This window comes from Scyliorhinus canicula, chromosome 9 (genome assembly GCF_902713615.1).
Source record: "Scyliorhinus canicula chromosome 9, sScyCan1.1, whole genome shotgun sequence".
NCBI classification, from domain to species: domain Eukaryota; kingdom Metazoa; phylum Chordata; class Chondrichthyes; order Carcharhiniformes; family Scyliorhinidae; genus Scyliorhinus; species Scyliorhinus canicula.
In genome coordinates, this window is record NC_052154.1 from 145,724,861 (window position 1) to 145,741,655 (window position 16,795).

Below are 16,795 nucleotides of genomic sequence, written 5' to 3' on the forward strand. Positions count from 1 at the left end.
TAACCACAATCTCAGTTTCTTTGTTGATGGCTCCTAATCCCGAGCCCCAAATGAAGAACTGCAAACTGGCTATGCCACCTGTGATCGCCATTCTACTACTGAACCTGCCAAACTCCCACCTATTTGTTCCGCTTAGGCTGCTGAAGTTTTTGCCCGCACTCATGCATGCATCTTGACCTCCGGTCAATCAGTTAATATCTACACTGACTCACGTTATGCCTTCGGTGTCGCTCATGACTTTGGACAGCTGTGAAGCTTCGGGGCTTTCTCACCTCCTCTGGTACCCCTGTTTGACACGGACAATTAATTGCTAACCTCCTTTCAGCCATTCAACTACCATCCTGTCTCTCAGTCATTCAATGTACAGCTCATACAAGTGGTATTGACTCGATTTCACGAGTTAATGACAGGGCAAACCGTGCCACACAGGCAGCTGCGACCGACTCCAGCGGGCTTGTGGTTCTCTCTGTTATCAGGCTGCCACCCTTACTCAGTCTGTTACTCTTACTGTTGATTTATCTCAAGTTATTCATTTACAGTCCATTGCTCCGCGTTCCGAACTGGATATGTGGATACAAGTCCAATGCACTCAGAGCTCTGATGGCCTTTGGTGTTCCCCGGATGGGCGAGCTGTGGCCCCTGTATCACTCCTGCCCTAGCTTGCCTACATATTACATGAAGTTACTCATGCGGGCAAAGGAGGGATGATAAGGATGGCACAGCAGGTATGGTTTGCACCAGGATTTTCTACCATGGCACGGAGGTTGTTGCCCAGTGCCTGCCCTGCCAATGTCATAACCCGGGAAAGACACCTACAGTGACTGCAGCGGTGGGCTCACTGCCTTGGGGCCCTTTTGTGCATTTACAAATAGATTTAATACAAATGCCTAAATGGATTGGATATGGCTACGTCCTTGTTGTTGTGTGGTTGTTTTGGCGATGGGTAGAAGCATACCCAACTAAAAAGAATGATGCGGTTACCATAGCAAGTAACTATCACACAAATATGTGCCTAGGTTTCGGATCCCCGAAGTCATATCCAGTGACAATGGTCCCCATTTTACAGTATAAACACCACCTCCCCCGTTCTTACCAACCCCAGTCTACGGGGGTGGTGGAAAGGCAGAACAGGACACTAAAGAACAAGTTGGCTAGGTTGCGTGAAAAACAGGTCTGAAGTGCTCGAGGCTTTACCCTTGGCTCTCGTGACCATGCCAACTGTACCACCTCCCTGTCGCCGTATGAGATAGTGATGGGATGTCCCATGCACCTCCCTGTTTGTTTCCCCTCCCCTCACGGTTAAACAGATGGACATTCACTCCATGGATGAGGGAATGTTGGTTTATTGCACAGCCTTGACTAATTCTCTTAAAAGCTTGCATTCTCAGGTCGTGGAGACGCAGAAGAAAGCTACCACTGAAGGGTGCCACCAGTATGCTGGGAGATTTGGTCCTCATGAAGGTCTTCGAGAGGAAACACTGCCTAGAACCTCGTTGGGAAGGTCCTCACTGGGTGCTGTTGACCACTCACACGACCGTAAAAGTCTAGGGATGATCTTTGTGGATCCATCCTGACACATCAAGCAGGTACTGACCATGGACGAAAGTGTCTGAGCCAGAACCTTGACTGTATCATCAGGATGAGAACTCAAATCTTGACCCTCTCTTGTGTGGCCCTTGCAGGGCATAGACTAACAATTCTGCAGTCCAAAGGATGTAGGCAATTGACTCATGGGACAACTGGACCAAGTGCTGGATCTGTACTCACTTCCTACTGACCTTTCCTCCTCAGTGATGCGATATTTGGCCCTCCCCTTCTGCAAGGTCCCAAGGTAGTATGGGGGCCTTCAGCTGCCATGCGCCCACTTGGAGGCGGCAGCCCACTTGTGTGGCTGTTAAGGGGTCGGCCTGGCAATGCGTTAGAAGGAAGTATACCCGGGTTTTACTTAGGTGGGCAAGGTCCAATAAGTTCTTGTGCCTACCTTACTGATTCTGAATATCGGGAAGCCCGATTATGCTTTTACAACCAGTTGGGTCCATTGGCATCATTTTGGCAATGCAAAGGGAATGAGTCGACATGGCTACCCCAGGCCCCTTCCTCCGAGATCAATCTTCATATACTAACTGGACAGGGTGTGACTGTCAGCGGCCGTTTAATTTGACCCTGGGCAATTCCGCAATCAATTGGGCCTCAGACGGCTATGTTGAAGGAAGGCTTGGGCCCTGTAATTATAGAAATACGACTTGAGGCCCAGACCTACTGGCACTATAAGCACTACGACTTAGTCGAACCTGTTGAATTCACTGGTATACCCAGACCAATCCTACGTTAGTTTGGAACTGGCTTAGATTCTGCCAGAACCATACTCTTTGGTACCTGACCCTTGTTCACAATGGTTCCGACTGGCTTTGTGGATATAGGGCCGTTAAGACCCTTCCCGTTGATTGGGCAGGGACCTGTACCATTGGCAATATTATCCCAGAGGCCTTTGGGGTCTAACACTTTGCTATTCACTCCCTGGGACCTTTAGAGCGTCATAAACGATCGGTCTCAAACCCATTGGTTACCTGTAATACCGGGTTCCACCAGTTTATCCAGACCCTCACCCGGGTCTGGGAGTCTCAGAATTAGAAAGGGCTATCATTAACATCTCTGCCACCGTGGAACTCATTGGGAACATAACCATGGATGTCGTCCAGTGTTTGCAATAGGAAATTCAGTCCCTCTCTAAAGTAATACTCCAGATCGATGGCCCTTGACTTCCTATTAGCAGCGTGGGGAGGGCTCTGTGCAGCCATAAACGAATCTTGTTGTTTTTATGTTCATGAGGACCATAGAATCGAGACAGATGTGAGCAATATCCAGGAGCAAGTCCGCCTTCTTCATTCCATGTCTCAAGAAAAGCCTTCTGATCGGTGGGCATTGGTCTCTGATATTGGAGGGTGACTTGGAGGATTTTTTGAGACCCTTCTCAAGTGCGTCGAGGTAGGCCTTGCCCTTCTTATAGTCCTGTACGTGGTCACAGCTCTTCCTTTGTTGTTTTCGCCCTGGCTGCTGATTAAGGGCCCCTCAAGCCCCAAGTAACAACCTAGCAGCCCAGCTCCTTCTGCTCCTCAATGTGGGTTTGCTGAGCTTAGAATGATGAAGGTAGCCAAACAAGACGTACTCCCTGTAAGTCACCATCAAACAACTATCAAAGGACAGATGAGGATATGGGCTATGCAAACGAAGGATTGAAAATACTTGTTTTCTACTGGTCCAACATACAGTTTTCTATTGGCCAAAATATGCTGTCCTTTCATTGGTTTAAAATGAAAGTTTGACTGTGATATTATTGGTGTGTTAACAAGTAAATTAAGGAACTGAACTGGTACTGTAAACCTAAGGGGCTGATTTAGCACAGGGCTAAATAGCTGGCTTTTATAGCAGACCAAGGCAGGCCAGCAGCGCGGGTTCAATTCCCGTACCAACCTCCCCAAACAGGCGCCGGAATGTGGCGACTGGGGTTTTTTCACAGTAACTTCATTTGAAGCCTACTCGTGCCAATAAGCAATTTTCATTTCATTGGCTGAAAATGGTAGAAGTCATTGTTTCGCTGGATTTGGCAGAACATCACAGTGAATCTCACTGCATTGTTCTCTTTGTGCATAAGCCAATAAAGCTTGTTTTGAAGAGTACTCGCCGTGCCTACTTGTTAATTTCCACATAAATATTACATTAATGTAGAAGCTGAATCATCATAATATTGAAAGAATAAAAATCAATGGAAGTTTTAGTCATGGAGAAATTTGACATTCCATAAAGATTAAGTTATTTTGTTTCAGGACCAGAGATGTCTTCCAGCAATAATTATGAACTTAGTACTAATGTTCCCTTTAAGCTGCACAGATGGACAGCAATCTGGAACATATTGTGCAGGGAACCAACAAACCACGCACAACCAAAATTCCCTTCAAGATGCACACATATGTGCCTGTGCCGCAAACTTAAAAAGACTGCGCTGCAACAACCTAATAGGAATTTGAGGGAACCTTGCTTAGTACACTATCAAAAATCTAGTTTCATGCAGGCAGGGAGGTGCTTTAGGTATCTGGGGCAGGCAGGGAGGAGCTTTAGGTATCTGGGAGTCCAGGTGGCTAGGAGCTGGGGGGCCCTGCACAAGCTTAACCTCACAAGGCTGGTGGAGCAAATAGAGGAGGAGTTTAAAAGGTGGGATATGTTACCGCTGTCGCTGGCGGGTAGGGTGCAGTCCGTCAAGATGACGGTACTCCCGAGGTTTTTGTTCCTGTTCCAGCGCCTCCCCATCCTTATCCCAAAGGCCATTTTTAGGAGGGTCAACAGGAGCATCACGGCATTTGTATGGGCACACGGGACCCCGAGGGTGAGAAGGGTGTTTTTGGAGCGGGGCAGGGATAGGAGGGGGGCTGGCGCTGCCCAACCTGTGTGGGTATTACTGGGCTGCCAACGCAGCAATGGTGCGTAAGTGGGTAATGGATGGGGAGGGGGCAGCATGGAAGAGGATGGAGATGGCGTCCTCTGTGAATACAAGCCTGGAGGCGCTGGTAACGGCGCCGTTGCCGCTCCCTCCAACGAGGTATACTACGAGTCCGGTGGTGGTGGCTACCCTGAAAATTTGGGGGCAATGGAGACGGCATAGGGCTCGATGGAGTCCCCGATACGGGGGAATCACCGGTTTGTCCCGGGGAGCGTCGATGGGGGGTTTCTTAGCTGGCACAGGGCAGGTATTAGGAGGTTGAGGGACCTGTTTGTAGATGGGAGGTTTGCGAGCCTGGGTGAGTTGGAGGGGAAGTTTGGGCTCCCCGCGGGGAACCTGTTTAGGTACATGCAGGTTAGGGTGTTTGCCAGGCAGCAAGTGGCGGGGTTCCCTGTGTTGCCCCCGCGGGGGGTTCGGGACAGGGTGCTCTCGGGGGTGTGGGTTGGAGGAGGGAAGATTTTGGACGTGTACCATGTTATGCAGGAGGTGGATGAGGCCTCGGTGGAGGAGCTGAAGGATAAATGGGAAGAGGAGCTGGGTGAGGAGATTGAGGAGGGGACGTGGGCGGATGCCCTGGAAAGGGTGAACTCCTCCTCTTCGTGTGCGAGGCTTAGTCTCCTACAGTTCAAAGTGCTGCATAGGGCTCATATGACCGGGACAGGGATGAGCAGGGTCTTTGAGTGCGAGGATAGGTGTACAAGGTGCTCGGGGAGCCCAGCGAACCATGCCCATATGTTCTGGGCATGCCCAGCGTTGGGGGACATTTGGAGGGGGGTAGCAAGCACGGTGTCAAGGGTGGTAGGATCCAGGGTTGAGCCAGGCTGGGGACTCGCGATATTTGGGGTAGCAGCGGAGTCGGGAGTGCAGGAGCCCGGCGTTCTGGCCTTTGCGTCCCTAGTAGGCCGGCGTAGGATTTTGCTTCAGTGGAAGGATGCGAGGCCCCAAGCGTGGAGGCCTGGATCAATGACATGGCGAGGTTCATTAAGTTGGAGAGGGCGAAATTCGCCCTGAGAGGGTCGGTGCAAGGGTTCTTTAGGCGGTGGCAGCCTTTCCTGACCGTCCTGGCGGAACGGTAGGGAAATAGGCCGGCAGCAGCAGCAACCGGGGGGGGGGGGGGGGGGGGGGGGGGGGGGGGGGGGGGGGGGTTTTGGGTTCGGTGGGAGGGAGATTTGTGTACAGGGGTTTGTTGGATGGGGCGGGTGTTATCTCTCTCCTTTTTGTTGTTTACTTTTGTTTGTTTTTGTAGTTGCTGGGGGGGGGGGGGGGTTGGTTTTTGCTACGGTTGTTTGGTTAATATTGTTCTGTTCTTTATTTTCTGTGAAAATCTTAATAAAAATTATTTTTTTTAAAACCTAGTTTCACATCATTTAACAAAGTGTAATGTTGGGCGGCACGGTGGGGCGCTGGTTAGCACTGTTGCCTCACGGCACCTATGACTTGAGTTCGATCCCGGCCCTGGGTCACTGCTCTTGTGGAGTTTGCACATTCTCCCCATATGTATGTGGGTCTCACCCCCACAACCCAAAAAGATATGGAGGGTAGGTGGATTGGCCATGCAAATTGCTGCTAAATTGGAAAAAACAAGAATTGGCTACTGTGAACTAAAAAAAAACAATATTTAATGTTTTCCAAGGGTTTTACAGCAAGACTGATAGCATAAAAGGGTAAGCTCTCGTCAGTTCATTGACATCTGTTTGATTACACTATGTAGATTTCAATGTAGCATATCCTATGGAGACGCATAAGCACAGTGACAGCAACTTGTGGATTTCCATATTTAAGTCCACCAATGCGGACTCCACAAGCTGCTGCCAGACAGTTTCACCACCATTACTAGTGCAAAGTCCACGTCAATGCAATGGACGACCAAGGTCATTTTTTATGTGATGGAATACTAATATTTCAAGGTTGACAGGCTTTATGAAGAATTACATGTATATTTAATTTTGTACCATTATAATCAAAACTTACATTCTTTAAAATAAATTGCATGCTTAGGAATATTATCTGAGAAAATGTATAATTTATTGGGTTTAGAGCACTATACTGAGTGTATTTTGCAAGGAAAGATGCATGTTTGTGATTTTTATATTATCACAGAATCTAAAATGTTTATGTCAAATGGCTGCAAGTTTCAAACAAATGATCAATTGTGATTGAGCAGAGACTGAGGAATCATTTATTGGGTATTTTGGATGTTTCAATATTGTTGCATTCTTAAAAATCATTCCCAAACTTCACAACATGGCTAGGAACTGTTGATCTGACTGCACCACACCCCCCCCCCCCCCCCACCAAAACCTCCCACCACTCCAGCAATTAAGTTCCTAAGTTTCTTTCTTATGCTCCTATTTTATTACTGTAGGAGGTACTATTACAAGATGCCAGTTCCAGCTTCAGCCTGGTCATTTTATTATTGCTATCTTTAAGTTTCTTCTGTAATTTAACAATTAACATATCTATATTTTAACTGATGTCCCCATTATTGAGGAAAATGTTGGCTATCGGCGTCTTATATCTATCCTTATGATGCCAAAAGAAAACTGCATTCAGATCAGCTGAAGTGTTTTGAGTGTATCAAGTGACTGTAATAATCAATACTTAAGAGACAAAACATGTCACACAATAATTGAATCAAAATACATTCCCACGATATTTTCATCGAAAACAGTACCTGTAATATTTCCTCCGGATGATCCCTGGCAGATGCTATGAAAAGAGAATGCCCGCAAACAATACCTTCTGCTACAAAATACTTCAGCAACATCCGTGAGTAGCTTTCATACCTATCCTCCTCTGCAAAAATAACCACAAATAGCAATTTGCTAAACATTAACAGATAAAAATTCAAATAAATATCACAGGATATCACTACATATTAGAATCCTAAATATGTCTGTGCAGAAACACCGCATAATTCTTTGCTAAACTCTCCCCATCTTGGGGCTTCTAATTTTTGTACGGCATACAGTTTAAGATCAATTTATCCGGAAACAATTGTCAAACATTTGTTCTGTACCTTGTAATATGTCCTCAGGTTCACAGTTTTAAATGTTTCACCTTAATTAGGCTAATTCAAAAGGTCTGACAGCTAACAGAAGGTGGTCTTGTACAAAGCTGATCCTGCTTACATCTTTAAGGAATAGATTTGGCATTTAATACTAGCCAAGCTGGTTGGTAGGCAGTGAACCATGGTCTTTGTAAAGTCGACCCTGTCAGTAACATGCCTGTCTTAAAATTTTAATTGATATCATAAAATTACTTCCAATTTATCTCTACAAATAGTTTCGTTCTCTGAATTGAGTCATACCAATCCCACCAGCATTTAACATACTATTTATACTAGAATGATGACATCATCTCCCTACTTTTTTATGCAGCTGACAATGGATTTGAAGAGGGAAATAAGTTTTACAGAGATATCACCAAAATCTTTCTGATTAAGCTGGTATTTAAAATTTGTAGGTATTGCGAATCTTTATCAACTGATTTACTTAAACCGAATGTATGGTACAAACACACTTCTTTGTGAGTTATCAGGTCAGTCCATTTGTGGAATATAAATTGTATCCCACTGTTCATTAGATATGCTCCATTTAGCTTTCATTACAGCAGCAAATGTCTTTTGTTAATTTAAAAATACACAGTTTTTTGGGAGACTTCTGTATGGAAAATGTGGAAATTTATAGTGCCAAATGTCAGACTGCAGATCAAAAAGCCTCACCAAGGCACACTTATTTCAGAACACTCAGAATAAGCTAAAAACAGACCCCCCCCCTCCCCCCACTTGCATGACAGAACACTGCTTCTGCATTCAAAAGGTTAACAATCAACTCAAAGTCAATCTTTAAAAAAACTCCACAAAAACGCACTGACAATATTTTTGATGACTGTCAGCAGCTTCTGTAAAGAAAATGACAGCTCTACAATTTGTCATTTTTTGAATTGTCTATTAGTAATTCAATTTAAAAAAGGTTTAATGACCTAGAAATCAGAGGACCACGTAAGCCCCCAGATGGCATTCTTTTAGGTCTTTTGATGGTATCAAAGTTAACAATAACAGATCACAACTGAAAGCCACTACAAGGGTGTGACACATTTTTAGATTAGAGGCCACTTCTGTCATCCCTTTCCTTAGGCTGACTGGCACTAAAGATATTCCTTTCAGTGAAACAACAATTGCTTTAAAGCAGCCAATAGCTGTCTTTAAGCAATTCTTCTCAGTCATAAGCATAAACAGTATATGTAATATAAAGGAAATGGGAGGATCTTAAAGGAAACTTCCAACTAAATGCTAGCAAAGTCCAGCATTTGCCAAGAAATTCATCAGCATACATTATTTGTGTTTTTTAAAAAAAGAGTCATCGAATCATTCTTTAAAAAAAAATAGGTTCTCAGAGTTCAAATAAAATTCTGGACAGTGTTTCATATTAATTAGATCTGCATTTTCGAGAAATTATATTGATGCATCTGTTCTTTGCACTTGCAAAGATTACTGTGAACAATCAAATGCAGCAGACAACAGGATAAACAGCTTTCAATACTAAATCTGGAGAAAACAGAGATAAAAATTGCTTTGATATTGAAAAAGGCAAACTTTTTTTAAAATGACCTCCCCGCCCCCCAATAAACATTAGCAAATCTGGAGAGTTTATTTCAGGACCATTTGCGCACGACTGGAATTTAACTTATTACAAAAGTACCAAAATATTCTCCAAGGAAGCTAAATTACAAAAATGTTGAGAGATATGTTGCAAATATGCAGGTCGAAATTAAAAGATGAACTCAATAGCCAGGAGTCACTGACACAACAATGTATTCTTTTTTTTCTTCAATTTAGAATACCCAATTATTTTTTCCAATTAAGGGGCAATTTAGTGTGGCGAATCCACCTTTCCTGCACATCTTTTGGGTTGTGGGGGTGAAACCCACGCAGACACAGGGAGAATGCGCAAACTACACACAGACAGTGACCCAGGAGCGGGATTCGAACCCGGGTCCTCAGCGCCATAGGCAGCAATGCTAACCACTGTGCCACCATGCTGCCCTTCAACAATGTATTCTAAATGCTAATAAGAGTGTTCATACTTCAGCTGGCTGAACATTTAACCGTAAATATGTATGTCAAATTCAGTTTGTGAATAGCAGCAGATGAAGCAATGCAATATATAACACAATACCGTCAAATATTTTTGGTTGTCCATGGGATGGGATGAAATTGAGAACCATAGGGTGGAATTTTCCATTCTGAAGACTGTGCAATGGTGGGATGGGAAGTCAGTATGACTCCTGCTTTTCAGCTCATTATGTATGCATAAACTAGCACCTCTTAGTATCTTGTGGCAGGGCAGGCTGGGATTCATCTGTCCTACTGTAACCTCATCAGATTGAAGTTCCAGGCGCTATATTTAAATAGCACCCACACCAACATTCATTTACTGCAGTCCAGGACCTTTGTGGCGAGTGATGTCCTCCTGAAGGGTGCCTTACGTTTCAGCGCCGCCGTTTCAGTGCAGCTGTTTCAGCGCTGCCGTTTCAGCGCCAGGACTTTTCAGTGCCAGGACATTTCAGCGGCAGGACATTTCAGCGCCAGAAAAAAAAAATTCTCCAATGTTGTCATATAGTTATGACAGAATTTTTTTTGGCACTAAGCAATTTACAAATCTGTAAGTTCATAAAATGAAATAAAACTCAAGTGTTAACAAAATGTTTTTATTGTAAAAGATCCACTTATGAAGATCCAAAAACAGTACATTAAAACAATTTACAAATCTGTAAGTTCATAAAATCAATCATTAAAAAGAAAGTTCATTGGACATTCATTGGAAAAAACGCATTTAGTTTGTTAAATTGTGCCCTATTGAACAAAGGTAGTCAATTTCATTCCTGCTGCCATATTCGGAAACAATTTTCAATATCCTCTCATCAGCTTTTCTATATTTAAGTAATTTTAATTGAGGTTCATTGCCAGCTAAAAGTTTCTCGAAGTGCTCGTCTCTTCCCTTTTGAACATGCTTAAGGACATCAATGAACTTCCAGATAGTTGGGTGTGACATTAACAGTTCACTTTTCAATCTCCTGTTGGCTGCCTCAGCATAGTTATTTGTTCTGTCATCCCCATCTAATGTTCTTTGATACATATTCCACATCTCGGTAGGAAATAAAGGACTTTGTCTGCCTGCTCCTCGGCGATTAGGACGGCCGATATAATAATAGGTGTGATGCTACCGCAAATGTTCCGTCAGCATACCAAGTCGTGGAAGTTGCCATGTGTTCTAACCAACTCTCTCTCCCAAATATAATAATCCGTTCGTTGTTCGTACCACTATCCTTTAAACAGAAATTTTCCTCGGTTTCTGGGGTGGGTTTATACATCATGTATTCATGAGGTAACTGAAGCTCTTGAATCGATCTTGGATTATCGGGGACCTGATTAACTTCGTCTCGTTTTCTACGAATAATTTTTCGCAATGCCTGCCTGTTTGGTAACTCTGCCATACCTGCCACGGACATTTTTTCAATGCACTTGTTGATAATCGTACTTGGAGGCTCACAAGTCTTTTCAGCCCGGTCTCTCGCATCAGTTATGACCTTTTCTACTTCGATAGCAACTGCAGATGGGGGATGAGTATTTTCGTTGATCTTTTCGATCACCTCTCTTTCTAACGTGTGAATGCGGGCCTTGCACCTACCATCCTCATGGCATCGCCAAAACTTAACTTGCTTTTGTTTCTTGCTTTCTTTGTCGAAACGATATATAAAACCTTCATGACAGAACTTCTCTCTGCCTCGCTTGCTTTTCACTGATTCAGCCATGGGTTTAAAGATATGGAACTTACCAAATTTACCAAAAGAAATTTACCAAATAACTAAGTAAGTATATAAACTTGTTAACAAAACTCTAACATTATCTAAACAGTAATCATAATAAAACTCCAACAAAATCTAAAGACAGTTAGAACGATGAAACGACCAAATAACTAAGTGTAAAAGCTGGTATACCTGTGTCATACCTGTGACCATACTCAAGAATGATTTCTGAATGAATGAGCGCTGAAACGTCCCGGCGCTGAAATATTTGGCGCTGAAATGTCCTGCCGCTGAAACGTCGGCGCTGAACTGTCCCATTCCCCCTCCTGAAGAAGCAAGTCCTCTGCTTCAAGGTCAGTGACAGGTACCTGGAGATTCCTGCAGGCAGTCCAGGACCAGTGGGAGATCCTCTCCACCCGTGCTCGGAGTTGGAGGTCTACCAATCTCATGTGCAAGGCTTGGGAGACAGTTGCCAATAGGTCAGCATCTGTGGACCCCAGAAGAGGACCGCTCGCCACTGCAGAAAATAATAATAATCTTTATTGTCACAAGTAAGCTTACATTAAATGCAATGAAGTTACTGTGAAAAGCCCTGAGTCGCCACATTCCGGCGCCTGTTCGGGTACACAGAGGGAGAATTCAGAATGCCCAATTCACCCAGCAAGCAGCTCTGCCAGGATAAGTTACCCTCACATTCTCTTTCACAGGGTTACAGTGCACAGGGATCTCACACACGACCAGCAGAAGGGACATCAGCACTGATTCTCTATCACACTTCAACATCTTCATCTCCTGTGACATCCTGCACAAGTGGCGTCTTGAGCTCTTACTTGGGTCCACTCAGTACATACAAAAGGCTTGCGTGTTTAACATCTGCTCTTGCATCCACCCTGCTTGGTCTTTCCAGCCTCTCTCTCTCCCTAAGCCTCATGCATTACAACACATTCACAAAGGTGCTTGAATCTGGAGGATTACAGCCAGGCACCATCAATCTCAGTCCGGCCATTGTCAGGATGCCTCCTTTAAGTAGGCTAGAGCTGAGCCCTTCACTATATAATGACTAACTGTTGAGCCGTTTAAAGCCTGAATCTCTGTGCTGCAATGCATAGGGTTGTTTGGAGCATTTCACATATGTACTTTAACTATGGTCCTTTATAGTCAAATCCTGATGTTTTTCACATTCCTCCGAGAGGCATAAATGGTCAGTCATACCAAATTTACATCGGGCCCGAAGCCCCAGTTGAAGAATGCACACCTTGAGTTAAGGAGCCCAAATCCTTAAACTTGCATTTGAATCTTCCTAACATAAGACCATAAGACCATAAGACATAGGAGTGGAAGTAAGGCCATTCGGCCCATCGAGTCCACTCCGCCATTCAATCATGGCTGATGGGCATTTCAACTCCACCTCCCAGCATTCTCCCCATAGCCCTTAATTCCTCGCGACATCAAGAATTTATCTATCTCTGCCTTGAAGCCATTTAGCGTCCCGGCCTCCACTGCACTCTGCGGCAATGAATTCCACAGGCCCACCACTCTCTGGCTGTATCAGTTGAGCCTTGCTCTCCATGTCCCGAAGCGGAAATTATTAAGGTGCCCCTTCAAAAGTCAACTCCTCAAACAAGCACTCAGACTCCCTCCCCAGCAATTCTTTTCCGAGGCTTTTTTTCAACTGTCTTTTTACATCGGCTGTCAAGATGGTACAGGTCTGGTTTTACTACAAGACCAGCATACAACTCTTCCTGCTTCCCCCATCATTGTCCAAGTCCCTCCTTTCGTCCTGGAATAGCAACATGTACAAGTTTACCTCGCTCAGTGAGCTTTGCGCATGAGCAGTGGGAGGGGCCACATCCGGAGTGAGGCACAGCCAGAGCGAGTTTTAAACTTGGGAATTTGAAACAGGGTGGAAATTTGATGTAGAGTGGGAATAGATGTTCTTTGCTATTTTTCCTTGCTTTGGAACTTTTAAATCTTCAGAGTGTTCTTGCCCTGCTGCAGCTGAGGCCATAAGGGACAGAGCTGATTGGTAAGTAGTGGGTCAGGTGGCAAGTCTTTACAACTTTTATCACACAGTTGAAAATACGTTTTGTGGTTTATAAACTGCAAGGGCTATAATTGGTAGTAACAAGGACATGGAAAGAAAGGTCATAGAGAATTGGATTCAATCAAAATCAAGAATCTTCCAAATTTAAAGAGGTAAGTCATGTCAGGAGAGCTCAAAGCCTTGGCTTGCTACTCTTGCTTCGCATGAGAAGCTGGGAACATTTCCAGTGCCCAGGACCACCATGTTTTCAAGGAGTGTCACCAGCTACAGCTCCTGGAAACCCAGATTTAGGAGCTGGAACAATGGCTGGGGACACTGAGCATCCATGAGATGGAGAGTGTCGTGGATAGCACATATAGAGAGGTGGTCACACTGCAGGCTGAGACTCTATGGCAGGAAGTGAATGGGTGGCCACCAGGCAGAGCAAGAGAGTTGATGGGCAGTGCAGGAATCTCCTGAGGCCATTACCCTGCAAAACAGATATACTGCTTTGAATATTGTTGAGGAGAATGGCCTCTCATGGAAAGCAGCAATAGCCACATTTGTTGTACTATAGGTTCTGCTGCAGAGGGGAGGAGTAAAAAGTATGGGAATGCAGTAGTTATAGGGGATTCATTTGTAAGGGGACTGGATAGGCGTTTTAGTGGCTGTGAATGAGACTCCAGAGTGGTATGTTGCCTCCCTGGTGCTAGGGTCAAGGATGTCTTGGAGCAGTTGCAGGACATTCTGGAGGGAAGAGGGTGAAAAGCCATTGGTCATGGTACATGTAGGTATCAATGATATTGGTAAAAAAAGGTCCTAAAAGCAGAATGTAGGGAGTTAGGAAGAAAGTTGAGAAGTCAGACCTTATGGGTAGTGAATCTCAGGATTACTACCAGTGCCACGTGCTAGTCAGAGTAGAAATACCAGGATATATCAGGTGAATACATGGCTGAGATGGTGTGAAGGGGAGGGGGAACCAGTACAAACTGGACAAGTTACACCTGGGCAGGACCAGGACTGATGTCCCAGGAGGAGTATTTGCGAGAGTGGTTGGAGAGGGTTTAAACTAAAATGGCAGGTGGATGGGAACCTATGCAAGGGGTCAGAGGAGGAGGAAACAAGAACAAAAACAAAAGACAGAAAGGGGAATAAGAAAAGTGATAGGCAGAGAAACCAATTGCCTGATTCAAACAGGACCACAGTGAAAAATATTGGGAATGATACAAATAATGTTAAAAAGACAAGCTTAAAGGCTTTGTGCTTTGCCACGTGGAACATTCGCATTAAAGCGGACGAACTGACCGTGCAAAAAAGATGTCAATGGGTATGATCTAATGGGGATTACGGAGACATGGCTGCGGGGTGACCAGGGATGGGAAATGGGATGTTCATGAATATTCAGTATTTAGGAACGACAGACAAAAAAGAAAAGGCGGAGGAGTGGCAGTGCTGATTTAAAGAGGAAAATAACGCAATGATGAGGAAAGATATTACCTTTGACAATGTGATATCTGTATGGGTAGAGCAGGGAAACACCAAGGGGCAAAAAATATGAGTGGGCAGGACAGCACCGTGGCGCAGTGGGTTTGCCCTGCAGCCTCACGGTGCCGAGGTCCCCGGTTCGATCCCAGCTCTGGGTCACTGGTCCGTGTGGAGTTTGCACCACCTCCCCGTGGGTTTTGCCCCCACAACCCAAAATGTGCAGGCTAGGTGGATTGGCCACGCTAAATTGCCCCATAATTGGAAAAAATTAATTGGGTACACTAAATTTATAAAAAGAAAACATATGAGTGGGCATTTTATATAGACCCCCAAACTGCATTGGTGATGTTAGGAATGGCATTAAACAGCAAATTAGAGAAGCATGCAGTAAAGGGACATCTGTAATTGTGGCCGATTTTAATTTCCATATAGATTAGGCAAATCAAATTAGTCACAATACCATAGAGGGAAAATTCCTGGAGTGTTTACGGGATGGTTTTCAGGACCATTACATTGAGTAACCAACTGGAGTGCAGGCCAACATAGACTGGATACTGTGTAATCTGAACAGAATCATTGGCAATCTAATTGTGCAAGATCTCTTGGGGATGAGCGACCATAACATTATAGAATTTTTTTCATCAAGATGGAGAGTGAAATAGTTGATTCTAAAACTGGGGTCCTGAATCTGAATAAAGGAAACTATGATGATATTAGGCGTGAATTGGCGTTGATCGATTGGGGAACATTACTTAAAGGGGTGACAGCGTATAGGTAATGGCAAACATTCAAGAAGCACATGGGGAAGCTGCAACAATAGTTTATTCCTGTCTGGCACAAAAGTAAACAGGAAAGGTGGCCAATCTATGGCTTCCAAGGGAAATTTGACATAGTATCTGATCCAAGGAAAAAACATACAAATTGGCCAAGAAAAACAACAGCTCTGAGCATTGGTGCTGTTTAGAATTCAGCAAAGGACTAAGGGATTGATTAAGAAGGGGAAACATAGTATGAGAGTAAGCTTGCAGGAAACATAAAAACGAACTTTAGAAGTTTCTATAGGTACATGAAGAGAAAAAGATCGGTGAAGGTCCCTCACAGTCAGAAATAGGAAAATGACAAATAAATTGCTGAGCAACTAAACAGATACTTTCGTTCTGTCTTCACAAATGAGGACACAAATTAGATACCAGAAATGTTGATAACTGAAGGAGATCAATATTAGTCGAGAAATGGTGTTGGTTGGGGAAATTGATGAATTGGGTGGCATGGTGGTTAGCACTGTTGCCTCACAGCTCCAGGGTCCCAGGTTCAATTCTGGCCTCGGGTGAATGTGTGGAGTTTACTCTTTCTCCCCATGTGTGCGTGGGTTTCCTCTGGGTGCTCAGGTTTCCTCCCTCAGTCCAAAAAGTGCAGGTTAGGTGGATTGGCCATGCTAAATTGCCTTTACTGTCCAAAAGGTTAGATGAGGGTTACTAGGATACGATTGAGGCGTAGGCTTAAATTGGGTGCTCTTTCCAAGGCCTAGTGCAGACTCAATGGGCTGAATAGCCTCCTTCTGCACTGTAATTTTTATGATCTATGATGGCTGATAAATTCTCAGGGCCTGATAATCTACATCCTAGAGTACTTAAGGAAGTGGCTCTAGAAATAGTGGATGCATTAGTGGTCATCTTGCTGGATTCTATTTCCTCTGGAACAGTTCCTGCAGATTTTAGGGTAGATAATGTAACTCCACTATTTAAAAAAGGAGGTAGAGAGAAAACACGAAATTATATGCCAGTAAGCGTGACGACGGTAGTGGGGGAAATTCTAGAATCCATTATCAAAAACTTTACAGAAGATCACTTAGACAATAGTGGCAGGATCAAATAGAGTCAGCATGGATATATGAAATAATGCTTGACAAATCTACTAAAATTCTTCAAGGATGCAAATAGTAGAGTTGATTAGTGGGGAGCCAATGGATGTGGTATATTTGG

At 44.3% G+C, this 16,795-nt stretch overlaps 1 protein-coding gene across 3 annotated transcripts in view; it reads right to left on the reverse strand.

Annotated features, from left to right (window-relative positions):
* Positions 1 to 16,795, reverse strand: part of elp4 (elongator acetyltransferase complex subunit 4) — a 459,315-nt gene that overhangs the window by 346,130 nt on the left and 96,390 nt on the right. For all 3 annotated transcript variants that reach the window (XM_038807869.1, XM_038807868.1, XM_038807871.1), the window contains exon 3: positions 7,170 to 7,291. In XM_038807869.1, coding sequence (XP_038663797.1) covers positions 7,170 to 7,291 — 122 coding nt within the window. The remainder of the gene's footprint in view (positions 1 to 7,169; positions 7,292 to 16,795) is intronic.